At 42.4% G+C, this 19,511-nt stretch overlaps 2 protein-coding genes across 2 annotated transcripts in view; both read right to left on the bottom strand.

Moving 5' to 3' along the window:
- UBA6 (ubiquitin like modifier activating enzyme 6) overlaps window positions 1–4,777 on the bottom strand; it is a 31,475-nt gene extending 26,698 nt beyond the window's left edge. The window contains exons 1-3 of the mRNA XM_009817940.2: window positions 4,748–4,777; window positions 2,380–2,442; window positions 743–837 (exon numbers count right to left, since the gene is read on the bottom strand). Of these exons, the coding sequence (XP_009816242.1) occupies window positions 743–837; window positions 2,380–2,420 (136 nt within the window). The 5' untranslated portion in view covers window positions 2,421–2,442; window positions 4,748–4,777. The remainder of the gene's footprint in view (window positions 1–742; window positions 838–2,379; window positions 2,443–4,747) is intronic.
- Window positions 4,778–11,855: 7,078 nt separating this feature from the next.
- Window positions 11,856–19,511, bottom strand: part of LOC104258898 (transmembrane protease serine 11E-like) — a 42,154-nt gene continuing 34,498 nt past the window's right edge. Inside the window, exons 6-10 of the mRNA XM_059818030.1 lie at window positions 18,875–18,913; window positions 15,565–15,760; window positions 14,479–14,738; window positions 13,547–13,689; window positions 11,856–12,017 (exon numbers count right to left, since the gene is read on the bottom strand). Of these exons, the coding sequence (XP_059674013.1) occupies window positions 11,856–12,017; window positions 13,547–13,689; window positions 14,479–14,738; window positions 15,565–15,760; window positions 18,875–18,913 (800 nt within the window). The remainder of the gene's footprint in view (window positions 12,018–13,546; window positions 13,690–14,478; window positions 14,739–15,564; window positions 15,761–18,874; window positions 18,914–19,511) is intronic.

The following is a 19,511-nucleotide window of genomic DNA, read 5'->3' as shown; positions in this document are numbered from 1 at the left end:
AGTATGTCATTGCTAAGAACTTCACAGCTTAAGGGTTTGTTCTCTTTTACATTTGGCTCAAGCACTCTACAGCACCACTGAAAGCAGAATAACATGAGCGAGGTTAAAAAGGCTCTCTGCATTTGTCAGCTGTACATCCCACAAGAGTGATTACAGAGACACTAATGACAATAAACTGCAAAACCCCATGACTCTGTTCTGGCGTCTGGTACAGAGTACCATTAAAGCCAACTGAAAGGGTAATACCCCAGGTAAGAACCAGCCAAGGCAAGTCTTGCTCATAAAGAGCAAGGGAAAATTGTTAAGGAGTTTCTTGCACCAGGGCAGTTACACATTTTTCACCAAATTGCCTCTGATCTCCTACCTCCCACCCCACCACTTCCTACATGAGGATAATTCAAGCTATAGCTGTTCCTCTATTACATTCACTGATACTGATGCCTAAAGGAATAACTTGGATTATCCACCTTCACCCAAGACACAAGATTTTGGGTAAAGTGATTTGGCCCATGGAAGCACATTTTAAGGTAAAATTTGAAACGTTGTTCTAGTAAAAAGCTTACTAGAGGAAAGTCCAGGATCTTTCCTGCATCTGCTATGTTACTAATATGCACCATGCACATATAAATCCACTCGGATACTTCAGACGTGCTTATTACATCTAAAATAAGTTTTACAAGTATTCTGGAACAGTATGTTTACATACACTTGTGTCTCCTTAAATAAATGTTACCTAACTTACCAATCTCCACACCAAGACCACCTATACCGCTCAGGAATACGTGGGACTGAGCCATCTTCTGCATTGCTGTGTCTCCAAGAACATACCTCTGGCGACTGCAGCAAAGATAAATTCAGATCAAAACAAGATACAAATAAAAAGTTAAGAGCATATGAAAGCAAGTCAAGAATCCCCAGTTGTTTCCCAAAAAGTTCAAATATTTTCAGTAATTCTATCATCCCAATCAGTTTCTAATCCGCAATACCAAGTTCTGCAGATGAGTGTGTGTCACTAGTGACATGCACACAGTTCTATTTACCAGCCCTCTGTTCAACAACCAAATGAGGACATAACATGCGTGTATCTGATGTGTATAGTGCTTTAGGAAATAAATGTACATCAGATGTAATATTCCCACTCACAATCCAAATAATGAAATGCATTTAGTACAGACCTTTTCAGTGTCAGGTTTTAGAGAAGAGAAATGACTTTTTATTTTAAATCAGTGTAAAACCTGTTCAGGACAGTAGGTTTTTGGAATTAACTACTGAAGACACAAGCAAGCCAAAGAATTTCTTTGTTATCAGAAATCTTCAAACCAGAGGGTGCAGCAGCTTTTGTAGTCAGATCCTGAGCTCTGACAGTCTCTCAGTTTCTAACTATACAATTAAACTTAAACCATTCTAAATGCCACCAAGGAAAAGTATGACTTTCATAAGACTAGTGTCAAAAAGCAAAGTGACACATACAACACAGGAAGCACTGCGCTGAATTAAAAAGAAGCGTCATTTGTTCAGCTTACAGGTAATTTTATTTTAAAATTTTATTTTATCGGGGTTTTTTTCATAGCTAAAGAAGCTTTTAATCCCACCACATTTTTCCAGGGATACCATTTGTTCCAGTACAGGCTCTCTGAACTATTGCCATGTCAAGTGATCTCAAGCAACTCCCAGCTAACAAATTAAAACCAAGCAACAAACAAAAAATTTAAAAAAAGAACTACCAAAAAACCCAAAACCCAACACCCTGAAGTCTGGAGGATAACAGAGATACTGATGATGTTCATGAGGAGAAAGTGTGGCAAAGACTGAGGAATAAATGAAATTACGAAGGAGAAAAATTACATAATGTCAGAAAGGAAGGCAAAAAAAAGGTAGTGAAAGAAGATGAGGAACAAGAAAGAGAGGAATACCTACTTTGTCAAAGAGGAAACAAGCTAAAGTTGGAAAGAAAATCCATATTACAAACAGGAGAAGTATATTTATTCCTGTTTTCCAAAAAGCTCACATTATTGATACCACTGGAACTTCGTACAACTCCATAATAATTATCTATGCTTTTTACTGGTCAAATACTAATAATTGTCAGAAAACACCTGTTATGAGACCAATAAAGGAACAGTTTTACAGCAAGATGGATTGTATCTTCAATTCAACCTGTTCTCACCACTAACATTGCGAGAAGCAGATTCTATTTCACTTGCCAAACACTTTGGGATTTTTGCCTTGCAAAAGGAGGGACACAGCAGCACAAGTACACCCACCTTTACCTAACCGGTAGTAGATAGTGTTTTCAAGCCTTGTCTTTCGTATTACTGCATGTAAATGTAAGCGTTGCTGAAAAGTCAAGAGCAATGCTTAAAAATCAGATATTCTTACCTGTACAAAGCATCATCAATTTCCATAGAGTCTGCTGCCATGATGCAATGTGATTTGTTTACACTAGAAGGGTTACAAAAAGAAATAATCTGGTTACACTGGATAGAATTTCACAGTTCATCCCCCTCCCCACCCCACTCAATTCTTCAACAGAAGAACGGAAAACCACAAAAAGCGATGTTACAGAGGAATTACTTTGAACATTAAGAAGCCTATAGAACACCACAGCACCTAGGTAATTAAAAGGCACAGGAGCCAGAAGACAAGAAGCCCCAAACCTTCAATAAATTATTTCAAAATACAAACATACTAATTTCCCCACTGAGGAAACGCAAGACTTACTTGTATTTCCCACAGTTAGATTTACTAAAAGTACAATTTCATTTTATATTAACAGCTCCAAGCTGGTTAACTTGCATCTATCTGATTGGTGCTTTTTTTTTTTTTGAAGAGAAGATAGGAGATCCCTGAATGACTAGGAATAGTTATTGACGCTGCATTATTTCTATATTAATTGAAAGTCCTTAGGAAACAAGTTACTGTTTTAGCTAACAGAAGAAGTCAATACCCAAAGATCTGAATTTATGCAACATTTAACTAAGATATCAAGTTAAACAGTTCGATAGGATTTTAAGAAAAAATGTAATTTGTGCTATGAAGGCCTTCAGTCATTAGCAAAGACTTTCTCATTGTTAAGTTACTTTAGTGATAACTAAGCACTAGGCTTAGGAACAAACTGCCACTAGGCAGCTTCTTTCTTAGTTAGGCAGGCTGGGAATTGGTGCTTCCTGGACCTGGCAGGCGACTGCCACCAAATACAGGATGAGCAAAATAGACCCCCCATTTGACTCAGAACACCCATTCCGATCACTACTAGCAGGGTACACATTTTATTTCAAGTCCCAACAAACTGCCTTGGAAACCAGAGATGGCTGACAACCCTTTCTGCTAAGGGATTGAACAGCAAAGGCCCAGACATACTAAGCAGTTTTTCCTCTGAGAGCACAGATACACCCTAAAACAGCTTTCAAGGCAATCCTGCCCAAAGGTTAACTCCTATTTACTGTTCAGATGGTTTTGGCAAACATTTTAACATTTCTGAAGTGCAGCACCTGCAGCCTGTCACAACTTGGAGACTACAACATTCTGACTTGAAATTTGTCCTTTCCATTTTTTAGGCTAAATTAGAAAGCGCTGAAGTAGCGCAGCAAGGGCGTTGAAAGCAGGCCACAAATCTCACCAGTTAAGCTACTCCACAGTGTGGATACTAACTCCTGCACGTAAGCCAGCACACAAGACAGTCAAAACGGGGCACCTCCATCACAATCTACACCACCAGTCACTTCAGTGCAGCTCCTGTGCCCTCACACAACGAGGGCTGAAGACGAGCAATGCCAATGTTAGTAGATCATCCTAGGACCCAGATCTCAAGCCAGAGAGCAACACAGCTCATCTGAGAGTCACGGGCTTCAGTCCCTGCTTAGGTAAAACCCTTCGTTTCAGCCACTGCCTGGGACACAAGACTGGAAGTGCCCCTCAAAGCAAGCCAGCACCATCTCGTAACAACCCAGAACAACCAACCCCAAGCAGTCCTGCTCCTCTACCATCACCCTCCACAAACAGCACAGGCACTCTGGGACTGCCCAACATAAACAGATTGTGGTACTAAGGTAAGGAAGGTGATCCACCCCTGGATAAAAACACCCAGCGTCCTTTGCTGTGGTGGCTGACAGCCATTTCAATCATTGTGCCCTCCCAAACAGCCTTTTGTAAACAATGAGGACGCACGAGCAACACACAAGAGAACCTTCCCCAGCTGTATCACACAGACCCATTTGACAACGGCTCTTCTAATATATTTATCAATTCCCAGTTCTCCGCCTCCATTCTCTGTTACAGCACTGAGCTGCTGCCAGCGTACCTGTCAGGTACGGCAAAACACCACCTTCCAAAATAGGACTTGGTGGTACTGTTGTCAAGTGGCTCTAGGGCAAAGTTTTGTTAAGGTATTCCTGCATCCAAGCTGTATTTCTCATTTTAGTTCAACTGGTATCGAATCCGTCTCAAAGAAAGGCAAGTAACGTGTGGGGGGGAAGCCATTCTAACATTATGTCCTAGTTCTCACCAGATGCTCGACACTTACACATTCGTCTGTTTCCTTTTAAAAGCCAACACTATCAGCTGTAATACCAGCCTTCTATTTAAGTGTGTAAGTAGTGTCCTTCGTTTTTAAAGCCTCAGCTGCTTGTGGAACATAACCCAGGGACAAACGGAGAAGCTATGTGTTACCAAGAAGGACTGAGATGCTCCGAAGAGCAGCGAAGGCACAGGAGCTGTAGCAGCGGGCCAGTTTCACAGTGTTTCTTACCTCCAAGTCAGCCCAGGCTGAAGTAGTATTAATTACTTGCTGTTCGGCAGGCTGGGATGGCGGGGAGGCCTGGATTCATCCCACCTACCCAGGGTTTCCAGAGGCGGATCCCAATGGACGCAGGCTGGAGAGAGACAGGCCGTTCAGACCCACTGTTAACTACCCAGCCGGGCTAATGGGGGAAAAGGGACATCCAGATCTACAGCGGGGAACCCAGACGGCGTCAAAACCAACCCAACCCGGGTCCCAGCAGACCCAAACCCGCTGCAGCCCCCCACCTCGACGCCCCGGCTCTCGGGGTGCTCCTGAGGCGCTGGCAACCACCACCCGGCCTACCCCGGCCCCGCCGCCTCCCGCCTCAGGGCTCCCCCCCGCCGCCGCCCCGCGCCTCCTCAGCCCCGCCGCCGCCCGCCCTCACCACCGCGGCGGCCTGGAGTGGCGATGGAGGCCTGAACGCTGCCGGCGGCGACGGGGGAAGAAGGAGGAAGGGGGGGTGGGAAGCGGCAGCGCCGGTGCCGAGGCGATTCCCCGCCTGCGCCGAGTTGAGGGGCCGGGCTAAAGCCGCCCGCCGCGGCCCGCCTCCTCCCGCCGTGAGGCGGGAGGAGGCGGGCCGCGACGGGCGGCTTGAGGCGGGCGCGACATGGCGGGCGGCAGCGTCCTCTTCGTCAGCGCCCAAGGGGAGAGGCATAAGCCCTTTAAAAAAAAAAAAAACAACAACAAACAAACCCCCCACTTCCTGGCCAAAAAGTAACACAGCGTGTTGTTCAAAAAAAGTCATAAACCCCGTTAGGTTGAGGCGTTACCAGTTCAGCCGATCAAGAGCGCTTCTGAGCGCTGCCCCTCAGGTAACTGCCTCCACACCTCGCAAAAAAGCGCTAGCAAGATTGTTGGCTAGCTCAAAAACAGACAAAGTTGCATTAAAAGGGGCAATGCTAGAGAGCATCCAAGGCTGTAAAGGAGCAGGGATTCGGGGAAAAAGCGGTCAAAACCGACCTACATCCCACGCCAACGTAGTATATAGGCTTGGGGAAATGTTTTCCCTCTTTTTTTTTGGTGGTGGTCAAGCAGGAGAAAGCAAGCTGCGGCAACCATCGCTCTGCCTCCACCGCCAACTCAACACCACCTCCTATAAATATTTTCTCTCCCTTTTCCCAAGCTCCGATGAAGATCCCAGCACTGCCCAGCTTCTCATCAGGCAGTTTAATCTCCCTTCAGCTTCCCTTTCCTTACCCCTAATCACTGGGGTAGGCGAGACGAGTTTAAATCTTTCTTGGTATCATTGGCCCATCTTAGATAGAACGGGAGGGATTGATGCTACTGCACAAGCAACGGCTGAAAAATGGCATTGCACACAGTGTGTACAGAAAAGTCACCTTACGTTTTAAAATACTTGTAACTTTCAAAAAAAACCCCAGACAAACTACTATCTGCATCCTACAGTACACAAAAGAAAAAAAAAAAAGCAAGCCTTTATCTTGATTGGGTTTTGGTGAACTTCTAGGGGGAAAAAGACCCAAGTTTTGTCCTCTTTGTGAGCATCCAATGCGTTATTTCAGCATTTACCTCTCCCTAACGAACAGAGTTCAAGCAACCCTCCCCATCTTCCTCAGGATTTACACCTCGGTCCAACAATGCACGCAGCTTTTCTACTGAATTCTTCACTTCTCGGCCTTTTGGCTAAGATCAAGCGTAGTGTAGAATCAGTAACGAAGACTAAGAGCAGCTGGACAGCACTGTGCTCGTTCAAACACGGGCCATGCTTTGGCAGGATCAGGGTGAAAGTACTTGTCTGCTACATAGCTTTTTTGTGACACAGAAATAATTAGAGCAGACAGATGTGGGCAAATTTCAAGAACCACTAGAGGCCAGCAGAAGTCTGAAATGCTGGACAGAAAGATGGGCTAAAGGGAGAAAGCTGTTCAGTTCTTCAGGATGACGAATGCAATCCTTACCAGTAAAGGAATTGATGTTTAAGGCTGGTATTTGCTTTGTAGCTTTTTCATGTAATACATAAAAATCAGAAAGTACAAGAACAAAATTACTTCCGTTATTTCAATAAAGTAATTTCAAAGAGCAGTGCACATACCTGATGAACAGAACTAACGGGAGTCCCAGCTATAAAGGGTGGGAAAAAGTGAAGGAGAGTTTAAAGACAGCAAAAAATGTCAGCTTTGGTTTTGCCACTTTGCTAATTTTTAGTTCTGTCAGTGATTTGTACCTTTAATTTTGTGGTTTCTTAAAAATGAACCTGTTTCCATTTTTTTTTTTTAAAGGTTAAACTAACAATTCTTATTTTTAAGAACTTGCCAATCAAATGTGCTGTGAAAAACAAACAAACAAAAAAATCTGCTACCTACCATCTTTCTGTCCTGGTCATTGCATTTTTTAAGATACCAGTCACTTTGATATGCAGTCATCTCACATGAAACAGATTTTGCATAGTAACAGTGAATACTGACAAGCCTTTTGCCTTAACGGAGAAACAGCAACATCCAGTTTATTCTCGCCTAACAGTTTAGTGGTAATTAAGCAAAGACTAACCATCAGTGAAACCGTGAACATGGGCAATCTAAGATAAACTGCCAAATTGAAATGGAGAGATTCTGTTTACCCCAAAAGCCAAAGAAACTGGTTCCCAAATGCATCAATTAGTAGGTGTACTCAGGAGCCATCTAGATTGATGGTACCAAATAAAAAAAAAAAAAAAAAATCCAGGTTTTTCTCTTGTTTTCCAAGACTGCAAAATTTGAAACATCTTGAGCCATTTGACTTTTCTTTTTCCCCATAGAATTCTCTTTTAAAAATACATATAACCATAAAATCTTAGTAAATTTGGTTAAATAAATTAATTTTAAAGGAAATCCCAACTCCGTATTTGTACCATGTTACAGTCTGCTATAGCTTTTGGGATGGGCAAAAGGTACAAAGCAAGGCGGTCAGTTTAACTGACTTGCTGAAGCAATGAGCGGTACGTGGCTGTGGTCAGAACACCACCACCTCTGGACTCAAGCCTATTCATGCCCCAAAATCTCTGTAACTTCAGTTTATGTGCACTACTGTAGATCCATTCTGCTTGCGGGTATTGAATACATCCTTAGAGCCAGTATTTTCAAAAGGAGCTGAAGCTGATATATCCATCTGCTGGGAAAATCCCAGCCACTTGCACATGCATTTTTTTTTTTTAGTCTTTTAATTTCCTGATTTCCGGGCACGATTTCGCATTCTTAATGGGGACTCCAAAGTGCGGATTGGGGGGGAGGGGGGCGATGCATTTGTTTCCCTTATTCATTTAGTTAACAAGCAAATTAACAGACAAAACTCTATGTAGTTTTCTCCCTAAAAATGTGTTATTTGAAAGTACTAAGGCCAACACAATTCAGTTTAGCACACAGGCCAGCGTAGAAATGACCATAAATCCACATCAACATCCTTCAATGGGTTTCCACACATCCTGTCATAGGCTATGGCTTGCAATCAGCTCTTGCAGGAGCAAGGTGCTGACTGGCAAGGCTTTGCCTCCTCTTTTTGGCACAACGTGCGGCGTAGGAGTGCTTTGCCGGCATGTTTAAAAGGACTCCAGCTTCCCAATGGGGTGGGCCAAAGGATCTTGTCACTTAAGGCTGCTCTAGCAAGTGACACCTTCCTAGAAACCACGTTAACAATGTTGTTAAAATCCTGATCCAGATAAACAAGGGCTCCGATTACCTAAGCTGATTCCACACTGACATGTGTATGAATGCACTTCCAAAAGCAAGAGCCAGCTTTTCCACGCACGTGCATCTCTTAACGCAGGCTGCGAGTTGCCAGATTAATATTCATTGGGTTAAACAACACCTTTTGGCTCTCGGCTCTTCTAATTTGTTAACAGGAACAGCAGATATGGAATTGGAGTTTCTACAAGCTTTACTTACATAAGGAGTCCCGATGACAGATTGATGACATTCAACCAGACCTCCTCACGTGATGAGGCCTTGTGCAATCAGCCTCTTCTTTCTTCACTACTTATGCTCCAGGCTGAAAATTAGCATTGGGCAAGCCTCAAACAACCTGATTTGAATAACCAGAAGTTTGGAATGTGTTTCTTGATGCTTTAAATCTGCCTGGGAAATCTCAGAAGAATTGGTATGTCAGCTGCGTAGACCTCCCTACAGCCAATTTCCAGGAATGCCACATTACAAGGATGAGTTTTTCCAAGGCCAGAAACAAGGTAGTGGATTCTTGGATGAAGCTTCAGATCCATTCTCAAATTTGCATAGCGCTAACTTAACTGAAATTCACCTTTGAATATTTTAGAAAAGCAGATGTCCCACCTTGTCTTTGCTGAAAGATCTGTAAAGCTCCAACCACTGTTAAAGAAAAACAATTCCTAGGATGGGGAATGCACAGAGCGCGCTGTAGTTTTAGAATAGTCTTATATCAAAACAAGGAAGATTAGTCTATTTTGCATCATATACAATTTTTAGCTTGGTTATCATTAAGCAAAAAAAGGACAAAAAATGAGCAATTGTTTTTAAATACATTTAATGTTATGAAATATATTACCTTTTATCATTTAAATCCCTGCTAAATCTTAACAATAATAAAAGGTTTTTAAAAATCTTTTCTTTAATCACATAATATTCTCTTTGCTTTATTCTAGGGCAGAAAACAAACAGAGTCTTCATAAATAAAACACTGACATGAAGTATAAGACAAACCCAGGCCAGACAGTTTGCTTAAAAAAAAAAATAATCTGTGAAAAGTGCATCTGGCTGGCTCAGGACTCCCTGAGTAAGGTAGAAATTCCCCCACACACCTCTTGGCTGTTTGGCCTCTCACGAGAAAATCTGAAATAAAGGCTACCTTTCTCATTTTAAAGGTATTAGATATACATGTCACTTGCAGTGTGAGGTAGGAACCAGTTTACGGGAGTTGTATCTAATCTGGGCCTCACCTCCTTATTGTTGCCCCTCCATTTGCTAGGCAAAAAGATAAACTGAAGTGCAAAACAAAGCCTTAGCTATCTATGAAAGTGAACTACTGTTTACTTTCAATTGCAATTCATCAGCTGATTATAAGGAAGGACACTTGTCATGATTTTCACCTCCAAAGCAGTAAGAGGCACAAAAAACCTAATTTTTTTCCAAAGGATGTCTTCAAAAAAAGGGGACCTGAACACTAGAAGAAAACAGTGTCTCCAGGTGACCTAATCCAAAACTCCATGAAGCTTCTCTTTTGTAACTGAACCTGGCCCAGAGTAAATTCTTAGTTGAAAAATAGCAGCAACTCAAAAGTGCGTAAGTTACAAACTTCATCAATAAATTAAGGAAACGGATTTGCTGCATCTAACTATCCTCCTAACTGTCCCAAGATCCTTTTAATTTTATAATTGACATGGAATATGAGACTAAAAATACTACTATTTCAAAACCACAACTAATCTAAAACCTTCAATGGATTTCTTTCTGAGATAAGGCATCTTGTCTTTTACTGAAATTCAAAAGATACATAGAAAGACTGGAAGGAGCCTAATAATGAGACAACCCCCTCCTCCACCACCGAGGCTTAAACATAGGTTTTTCCATCCATATGTAGACTTGTCATTCAGGGTGTGAGTTTTCAAGAAATGCCGAGCATCTCATTCCCTGGGATGATGATCATTGGAGAGCTTGCGCAGTGGGAAGGCTGAGAAGAGACCCAGTCCTGAGAGCAGAAGGGGAGGCAGGATGCTTCAGAAAAACTTTCAGCTGTAGTAGGTTCAGCTGTGGGGCTTGCAGCTTCTTTCATGTCTCATACAGACTCCTGTGGGTCCTGCATTCACAGCCGTAGCAGTCCAGTGGCCATTCAAATACCGCAGGAGACAGTACTGGATTGACATTTTGGATCCCCATATTGAAGGCCTGGGCTCTAGGGGACAGCAATGGTCATATCACTGGACCCCCTTCCACCAGCAATCCATGAGATGTCATCCACAGAGGTAGGAAGTGTGCTTAATCGGGGTATAAGGATTGCATTTCCTCTGATGTTCTTATCAGGACTGTTCTTTAATATGAAATTACTCTTCAACCTCATAAGACAGGATCATATTCATTCATGGAGGAGATGAATCCATCAGTGAAGCAAGACAGTATCACTAATTGCTTCTTTGCAGTGAGGTGGTTTCCACTAGCTAGCATGCCCTTGGAAAAGCACTCTATTTCTTGAACGAGAAAGGTAGTTCCCAGTTTATTTGTGGTGAATATTTATTTTTCCTTTAGCACAAATTTAAATGCTGGGTTTCCTTCCAGGGAAGTTGATCATGGGGACACAGTTATTACAAACAAGTTGGGGTAGAGCTTGTGTTTCTGTATCTTAAGCATATTGTGAGTTGAACAGAGTAGATCTAGAAGGCAACGGGTACAGAGGTAGCAGCACAGTATTGTGATAAAGCACTTCCACAATAGCACTTTCAAGTAACTTGAGCTTCACAGAATCCACAAAAGATTTCCTGTTAAAAACGTGCTTCGAAAGAAGAACATCAAGCTTTTCTCTTTTCCCTTCCAACTTACGGCAAGCACAGAAATCCTCCTTTTCCTCAGCTAGGACCTACCCTCAGTCCCGCCTGATCCACTGTTAGCTATCAAGGCCACCGAGCAGGGCGAGCATCCAGGGTCTCGGCTGCAGTCCGTGCAGATGATGGTCTCCGACAAGAATAATAATCAAGGGTTTGCTTTGCTAGAAACACAGCTGTGACAGCATTTGCTTCACTGGAGGAAGAAGGTTCAGCTTCAGACCTCAGCCATGGCTGAAGAAAAATGTCTTTTATTTTTCTCCCTGGAAAACGTTTGTATTTATAAAGCAGGTAAATTGGTAGCTTTTACATGTTAGTTTAATGATGTCAGTTCATAATTTCTGATAAGTGAGAACGTTTCAAGGCTCAAAGATGAGGCAGGCAATCTCATACGTTTAGTATAAATTCACAAGGGGCTAGGATCTCCGACAGCAAAGATAGCGCTTGCTGCAGGCAAAGGTTGCTTCAACCAAAACTACATAGCAATATATATACACTAAAAAAATAACCTTTCAGAATTAGAGACAAATATGAGTTACATGCAGTCTTTGTAGATAAATCCATTTTTTGATTTTGGAATTAGATGCCTGTTTTTGAGGTAATCCAGTCACGGAAGTAAGTCACTCGTGTGTAAACTCCAGGTTTATTTGGTTTGGCACATTCGTCTCCCCAGCTCACTATTCCCACGAGGTACCACATCAGTCTAGAGTCTGGAGTAACCAGTGGCCCCCCAGAATCCCCCTAGAGAAAGAGGAGGGGGAAAAAAGATTTAATTGATCGGAAGGGAAAATATAATTCTCTCCATAGACAGGAGGGTGCATCCAGTAAGAGAAGAAAGCAAGCAGTATTTCAAGAGCTGCCATTTGTGCAGAGTCCAGGCTGTTTCTGAAACTTGACTCAGAAGTCTGTGGCTTTTTCCTGTTTGCCATGGAACCTCCTGACCTGTCTCTCTGGTTTTACAGTAAAAAAAAAAGTGCTTCTCTTCTGTTTTGTGAAACACTGCTTCCCACCTGCCTTGTCTTCCTCCTCGTACAAAGTAGGGAAACATAAATATATACAGCAATCTAAGCCAACAGGAACTTTTTTTTTTTTTTTTTTTTTTTTTTTTTTACAGTAACCATTATCCTTTCAACAAATCCTTTTAGTCACTTGCAGTAATAGCTTTTCAAAAAGGATTTCATCAGGAACTTGGTCTTCTAATTAGACAATATGTCCTTAAGCTGTTAGCCACTTTCAAAGGCTGAATTCAGATAATGTTAATAGCATGACATGGTAATAATAGTTAAACTGGAAACCTTGCAGGCTGAAAAGCAATCCTCACACAACAGACCAAATTCCCCATCTTCCACCAAAATGCTTTACTGAAATAAATAGCAGTTGCACCCTTCTGTTCAGGTCTCTTCAATGCTGAGCCAGACAGGAACAGAGGAGTTGAGCCTCCCAGACTTATTCTGCAGGGAGTTTTGCTTTGGGCATAAATCTGTAGGACTGGGATTCTGGAAAGGTTCTGTTTCAAACCTGCACTTAGGAGTACATTCTTCATAAATAACATAAATAGAAATCACCTTTTTAAAAGTTATCTTTATGGAAATATTTTTGTTTGAACATAAGCATCTCCTTGCAATATTTGCAAACCTGCACCACACATGTATCCTTACCATTCCTTTTACACCTAGCTTCCTTATAGTTATCTTTGTTTCTGACAGTTTTCCTTCCACTGATCCAAGTCTGTTACCAAAGATCGTATCATAACAGATCTGTTATGAGATGATCCAGTGCAGAATTTAATTTCAATGAGTGATAGTGTATTTTTGCAGGCAGCTTAACTGCTACGTTCTTAAACTTCTTCCTTCCCAACTGTACAGGTGTCTGGTCTTGGCTACCTGAGACATTTAATTTTTAGCTCATATTTAGTATTTCAGCATTCAATGTCTTGTCATATCACTTTGCAAGCAAATTGTTAGTTAAATTTCACACACAAGATCTTATGAGAAGCAAATGGGCTTGTAGCAGGTATTCTGAGTTACAGAATAAGAATTTCATTTCATGCTATGAAAGGTTTAAATTCTGAATATTATATTAATTTAGCTCTCTTAGTATGGGTTTTATGTGCTAAGTGATGTGTACTAAATGCTATTTAATTTTACAACTTAATTCCTGTTTGAATGGAGCCTGTTTAAAGGACTAATACACTGTCAGTTAAGATTTGGTCAACCAGATACTGGGGTCAGCATTAGAAGTTTTCCTTTCTAATTTTCAGCTACAGTTACCTGACAAGCATCTACTCCTCCTTCCATGTATCCAGCACACAACATCCTGGGTGTTATGTCCCCATCGTAAACTTCTTCTCTGTTGCAAGTGTTTGAGTCGATAAGTTTCACTGTTGCTTCCTGAAGAGCATTTGGAGTTGGACCTGAGGGAAAAATATAGTTTGGGTATTTATCAACAGAATTACTTTGCAGGAGTTAAGATACAGGAGGAGCATTTAACATTCTCTTACAGAAGACCAGCTGGACTTGGTTAATGTAGAGGTTTTGCTTGTTGATCGGTCTAGGTTAGACCCTTAAGGAAAATGTACATACTCATAGTCTCACTTAGGAACTGTACCATTAAGACAGAAGTAACAATTGCATGGTACATAGTGCCGTAAGTGTAAACCCATATATTTTATACATGTTCTGTATAATACCATGGAACGCAAATTTACCTAGCAATTTGGGCAGATGATACGAAATTAAGACATCTTGGTTCCATTGTTAAGTCTACTCTTAGCGTGGCCTGATAAGAGTGCGAGCTCGGGTAAGTCACCATCTGCAGCTCACTCTGCACATTTACCTGAAAGCCCACAGAGTTATCTGTAGCTTCTGGCGAGGGCTGGGAGAATATTTTTTTAGGTGCTATATAAACACATGTATGGCTGGACTACCTGTCTTAAGAATTTACAATATGAAATGGAAAGGCTGGAAAAAGAGAACAGTCGTCTTCCTGTTTTCTGCTTCACTGGATTGTAGCTCTGTCTTTGCCCAATCTAATTTTAGAACAAGAAACTGCTGCTTACTATTAAACAAACCTATTGCTTATACACAAAGCATTAAGGCTTGCTGCCATACAACATATTGCTACAGAAGTGGTAGCAATTCAGTAGTAGACCAGAGCCACTGTTTATGTAACGCACAGGTCGCCTGGTAGACTCAGGACTCACCGTCATTGGTAAGTGCTCCCCAGCCTGTGATGACAGCGTAAGTATTGTACAGAAAAGTCTGAGATGGCTCAGGCAGACAAACGCGGTGTATGCTACTCGTAAACTCAACTCGTTTAGAGAGCTGCAAAAGTGCAATGTCATAATCGTGTTCTGGGTAGCGGTACTTTTCATGAATAATAATAGTCTTGACTGATCGTTTCAAGCTTGGTGGCTTCAAAAGAGCTCCAAAAGTAGCAGTCCACTTCTGAGGGTGACTCATGCTGGAAAAGGTAAGAGTGCTGTAAGTATTTAGCCATAAATATAAGTGTTTGGGACTTTAAACTTGGTGAGCATCTTTACTGTAAAGCTCCTTCAAGCCAGCTCCCTACTAGATTCTTAAGGCATCCATCACTTTCCATAACACTGTGTCCCACATAGTTGTGGGCTGCTGCTAGAAGAGGGCAATCCTGCATTCCCTCCTCAACCATGGTCTCATACTCCTCCCCTGCTCCTTGTCCCTGATCTAGCCATTGCGTGGCCGCAGGGTGTAATCAAATCAAAAAGCTCTTCTGCTAGAAAACTCTTCATCTCTGTTGCTCTCTTTGCATGTTAATAATCTGTTCAATCAGCTATTCCATCTCACATGCCTTGCAGCTTCACAATTGCCATGCTTGAAACAAAAAAAAGTGCTGGGAGTGCGTGACTGAATAGAGGGGTAGGAATGTGGGATTATAACTTCTGGTAGCAGCCTGCAGCAGCAGCAACCTAGTTGTAGCACAAAAGAGCACCTTTAGAAACATTTAGGGCAACAGGGAACAAATACTCTGCCATTTCAGTCACATTATCTTTTCTGTACTTCTTCGCTCAATATGCAATAGCTATTGATTTCTACTCATACAATTACCAGCTCTGCCCCAAAGAGTCAGCCTTTAATTTCTCATTGAAACATTCAAGTGATGGGTCTGCTTAACCCTGACTTTTCTCCTCCAAGGCAGAAAATCGTTCCCCTGGAAAGAGTCAGGGGCATGGTGCAAATCTGGAAAGACACACAACTTGACAGGCATGGGGCACATTCTGCTGAGGATTCTTTCTAAGATGGGGACTTACTCTCTGAAGCAGTGAGCTGCAGATACAAGCCACGTATTGCTGATGAGTGTTGCACCACAGCGATGGATATTATTGTACTGCAAACTAGCTTGCCACGGCCAGTCCCCGGTCTCTGCAGAAGACAATCCGCCGACTATTCGCAATGACGATGATTTTGCCATTGATTTGACTGATCTATTCTGCCGTAACCCACAGACTGTCAAAAAGGAGAAAGAGTGTATTAGCTATTCGGCTGTTTAGTAAATATGCGTGCCAGTGGCTGTAGAAAACTTATGTAAAATTACACACCAGCTAGGTTCTCTAACAGTATTAACAGTAACAAGAAAACATTCCTTCCACCAGCCCCCATAATCAGAGATCCTCATGCACAGCCCATTCTGTTAGAAGCCTGAATGAATAACTGGCTATTATGGAAAGCCACGATGGTCAACGATTCAGGCCTAGCTGCGTGAGCAGCCCAAATCAGGAATCGAAACCTTCACCACACACCCAGGACAATTCCCAAATACAGGGATTGCTAGCTTCAACGTCCCAGGTAATTTGTCGTTAGGATAAAACACGAACAAGGCAAAATCTAAGATGGGAATGATCCAAGCCATGGGGTTTTACCATGCATGCACGCAGATTACATCAGCAAGACGTCACCTGGAAAGAGGCAACTGCGCATTGCACAAATGGCAGTCTGCAAGTGGATGGACCTGGAGAGGCACTTCAGGCAAAGAGCATCACAGTAATCCAAGCCAGAGATGACAAAGGCATGGATACCTCCAGCACGGTGTGCATCCATGACAAAAAGTATTACCCTCCAAACCCAGAGAGAAATTAAAATATCCATGGTTTCAGCCACTAAACTCAGGATATTCAGGAGCAGCTGAAGCTCCCCTGTAGCTTTAGAAACTTCCTCAGTGGACAGAGCTGCTTCAGCTGTCTTCTCCCATCCAAACCGCACCAAATCCATCTTACCTGGACCAAGACCCACTAGTTTTCATCCAGGCCCCGATTCCAGCTAGACATTAGGAAAGTTGACAGAAAGGACTATCCCAATTCATTGAAAAAGAGACAGAGCTTAAGAATTATTTGTATAGTGACAACACAATCCGAACCGTTGCACTGCCTGTCTCCCGCAGACAATGACCCAGAGGGGCACACAAAGCAGAGATCTGTAGTATGTCACTGAAGAGCTGCCAGGGCCCTTGAAGTCCTCAGAAGTGAAAACATTGGAGCCACGCAGAGTGTAACCTCTGCCCCTTCCTGCTAGGATCTGCACAAGGTTATGTTAACAGCACCTCATAGTCCAAAAGCAGCAGCAGTAACACAGGGGGTGGAAAGCTGTTCATAAATTTGAAAAAAAGAGTCATACAATATTGAGAAGCTCATGTGCTCAGTGTAGAGTCTGTCCTGTTCTGAGATTTAAAACCACAATGAAGGAAATCAGTGAAATCTAAATCTACTTGTCCAAAACTTGCTGTGTGAAAGGAAAACTGGAGAATATACCACAACTGATAAGACTGTCTGCACTAACATGTCTGCCTCCTGAAAGCTATTGGTAATCCTCAATTCCTGGTCCTAAAACTGCACAATCCTAGCAACCACCTGAGCGGTCAATGTTCAAAACACAGGGAAAAACTCACAGTTCCATCAGTGCCCCAGAACAGCAGCACCTAAAATGGACCCAAAAAGTGATGTTATTTAATCTTCCATTACTTGACAGCCTGCTGCTAAGGAACTGATCAAACCTTCCCAGAGTTAACAGAAATCCAACTTGTAAGCAAAGATGGCTTTTTATGGCTATTTAATCTCCAAATGAGCTGACTTCCTTCTCTTAAAGCTTAAAAACATCTTTAAAACACAACTACCTCAACTTAACCCCTACAGCAATACCTAGAGAAGACCAATCATATTGTCTTGTATTTCCATAAGGAACAATTTTGTGCTACTAGCCATTCCAAAATCCAGAACATTTTCATTATAATCACAGGCTGATGTAACTTCTATACATTTCCTTATGGTCCTTCCTTCCAATGCACACTAAAGACAATGACATATTCCCAGTTTCTGAGAGCACACAGAAAGCCATTATTCCACACTCTTCTGCATGTGCCCAATCCTACCGGCTTTTGCTCGCAGGCGGTGTTAGAGGTCTCTGCTAGCTGCCATCCTTAAAGCACCAATTGAACAACATGCTGGTACATATTCAGGTTTAAATCTCATCATTTAATGTGTATATAGGAAAATAACAGATAGCAAGGTGGAGATGAATTGTTATGCTACAGCATCCAAGACAAGTATACATGAAACAGATTCTGCAGTCACTGCTCCAAGATGCAGTTCATCAAGGAGACAGAGGACAGGGTGTCTGCCCTGTGCAGGCAGGATTAGACTTGACAAAGTATTCTATTTAAGTATGTTTTAATCAATTTATAATAGAGATTGCTTCTAACTATAATCTGCTCAAATATAAAATGCACTCAAATCCGTGATGAGGACTCTCCCGCCTTTAGCACGTTATAGTACACCTTTCAGCTAGCTGCTGTGCCTGACATTAAAGCAGTCAACTAGCCCAAGCCATTAAGTTCCTTTATTTCTTGGAAGTCCTCCTCGCTCACTCAATTTTTACTACGTACACCTAGGTGTCATCTGAAATGTCTTAGCTTTCATGTAGAAACATGGCTTAGTCTCTGCGTGTTCAAATACGCAATTAAGCAGATAGCCTAAAAGCTCTCAGTGGTACCAACAGCAACTGGATCAGGCTAGTAAATAAACAAGTGTCCTGAACATTACAGTGCTCAGCCCTCACTGGCCAAGTCCTCTGTTTCCTAGATGGCAGGGTTTACATTTAAGATGCACCTTCCACCTTTCACACCAGCACTGCTGGAGGCAGAAGTATGCCACAGGCACCTATGCAGCAGGACCTGCGTGTCTCCTCCCTGGGGATTTCTATAGAGCCCTCAGCACTTGCTCTTTTCTTACACAATTGCTGATATTTTTAACAGAAGGAACATCTCACTGCAAAAATTCTGACCAGGGAACTCAGTAGCGGGTGCAGACTTTTTCTAGAAGGGATTTTTACCCTATCACCACTATTTTCAAGCCAGTCTTCCTAAGTATCCCAGAAGACACTAATAAAAAAGGCTTTCTCATGACTGAGCAGGATTTCTAAACACACGGCTCATGTGTGTGAAGTACAAGGTCACATTCATTAGACAGGAGGATGAGAGAAGGCTTTTAAGGGCCAGGAAAAGCGCTTAGAGACTATTAATGCTAATTAAAACAATCAGAGATTTCCCAGGCTTTAAAAGCCCTCACTTACTGTCATTGAAGAGGGCTTCTGCTCTTTTCGTCTCCATACCTACAACAAAGAAAACAGTCAGGGTAAGGCCAGGACAGCACAGGCAAGGTTTCCCATCTGCATAGTCGACCCACCCAACAGCTTTTTGACTACAGGGCACGGCAGGAGGTATGGCTGAGAGGGGCTGCTAGAAAAACAGCGTGGCTCATATGTGGTCACGTTCTTGCGCTGCCGAGTGCACTCCTCTCTGCGGTGCTGCTTGCTGTTCTCCAGCCAGCCAATATCCTCTGAGGAGCAGGCACAGGGTCTCCCCCATCCTGCTGGACCCTGATGTTTCTGGAGGGGAGTACAGACGAAACAAGTCCTGTATTACTCAATATCCACAATTTTGTTGGGCAGAAATTTTTACAGTGGCAAAATTTGAAGTTCCTTTTTTGTAAAAAAAAAAAAAAAAAAAAAAATCAACTGGCCACATTTCCCACCAGAGTGAGGGCCAGAGGAGATCTGGTACTCACTCTGTGACCTCTTCGAGATCAGAAGGCACTGACTTCACTGCAGCAATGCCAGCTTACAATAGCAGTCGCTCACTCTCCTTTCTCCTATCTTATTGAGCAACAGGGTGTCTGGTACACTATTAATACTAAAAGAGATAGTTGAT

The sequence above is a fragment of the Gavia stellata genome, chromosome 5 (genome assembly GCF_030936135.1).
Source record: "Gavia stellata isolate bGavSte3 chromosome 5, bGavSte3.hap2, whole genome shotgun sequence".
In the NCBI taxonomy this organism is placed as follows: Eukaryota; Metazoa; Chordata; class Aves; order Gaviiformes; family Gaviidae; genus Gavia; species Gavia stellata.
Note: the sequence above shows the minus strand (reverse complement) of the source record. Positions and strands in the feature narration are given on the sequence as shown.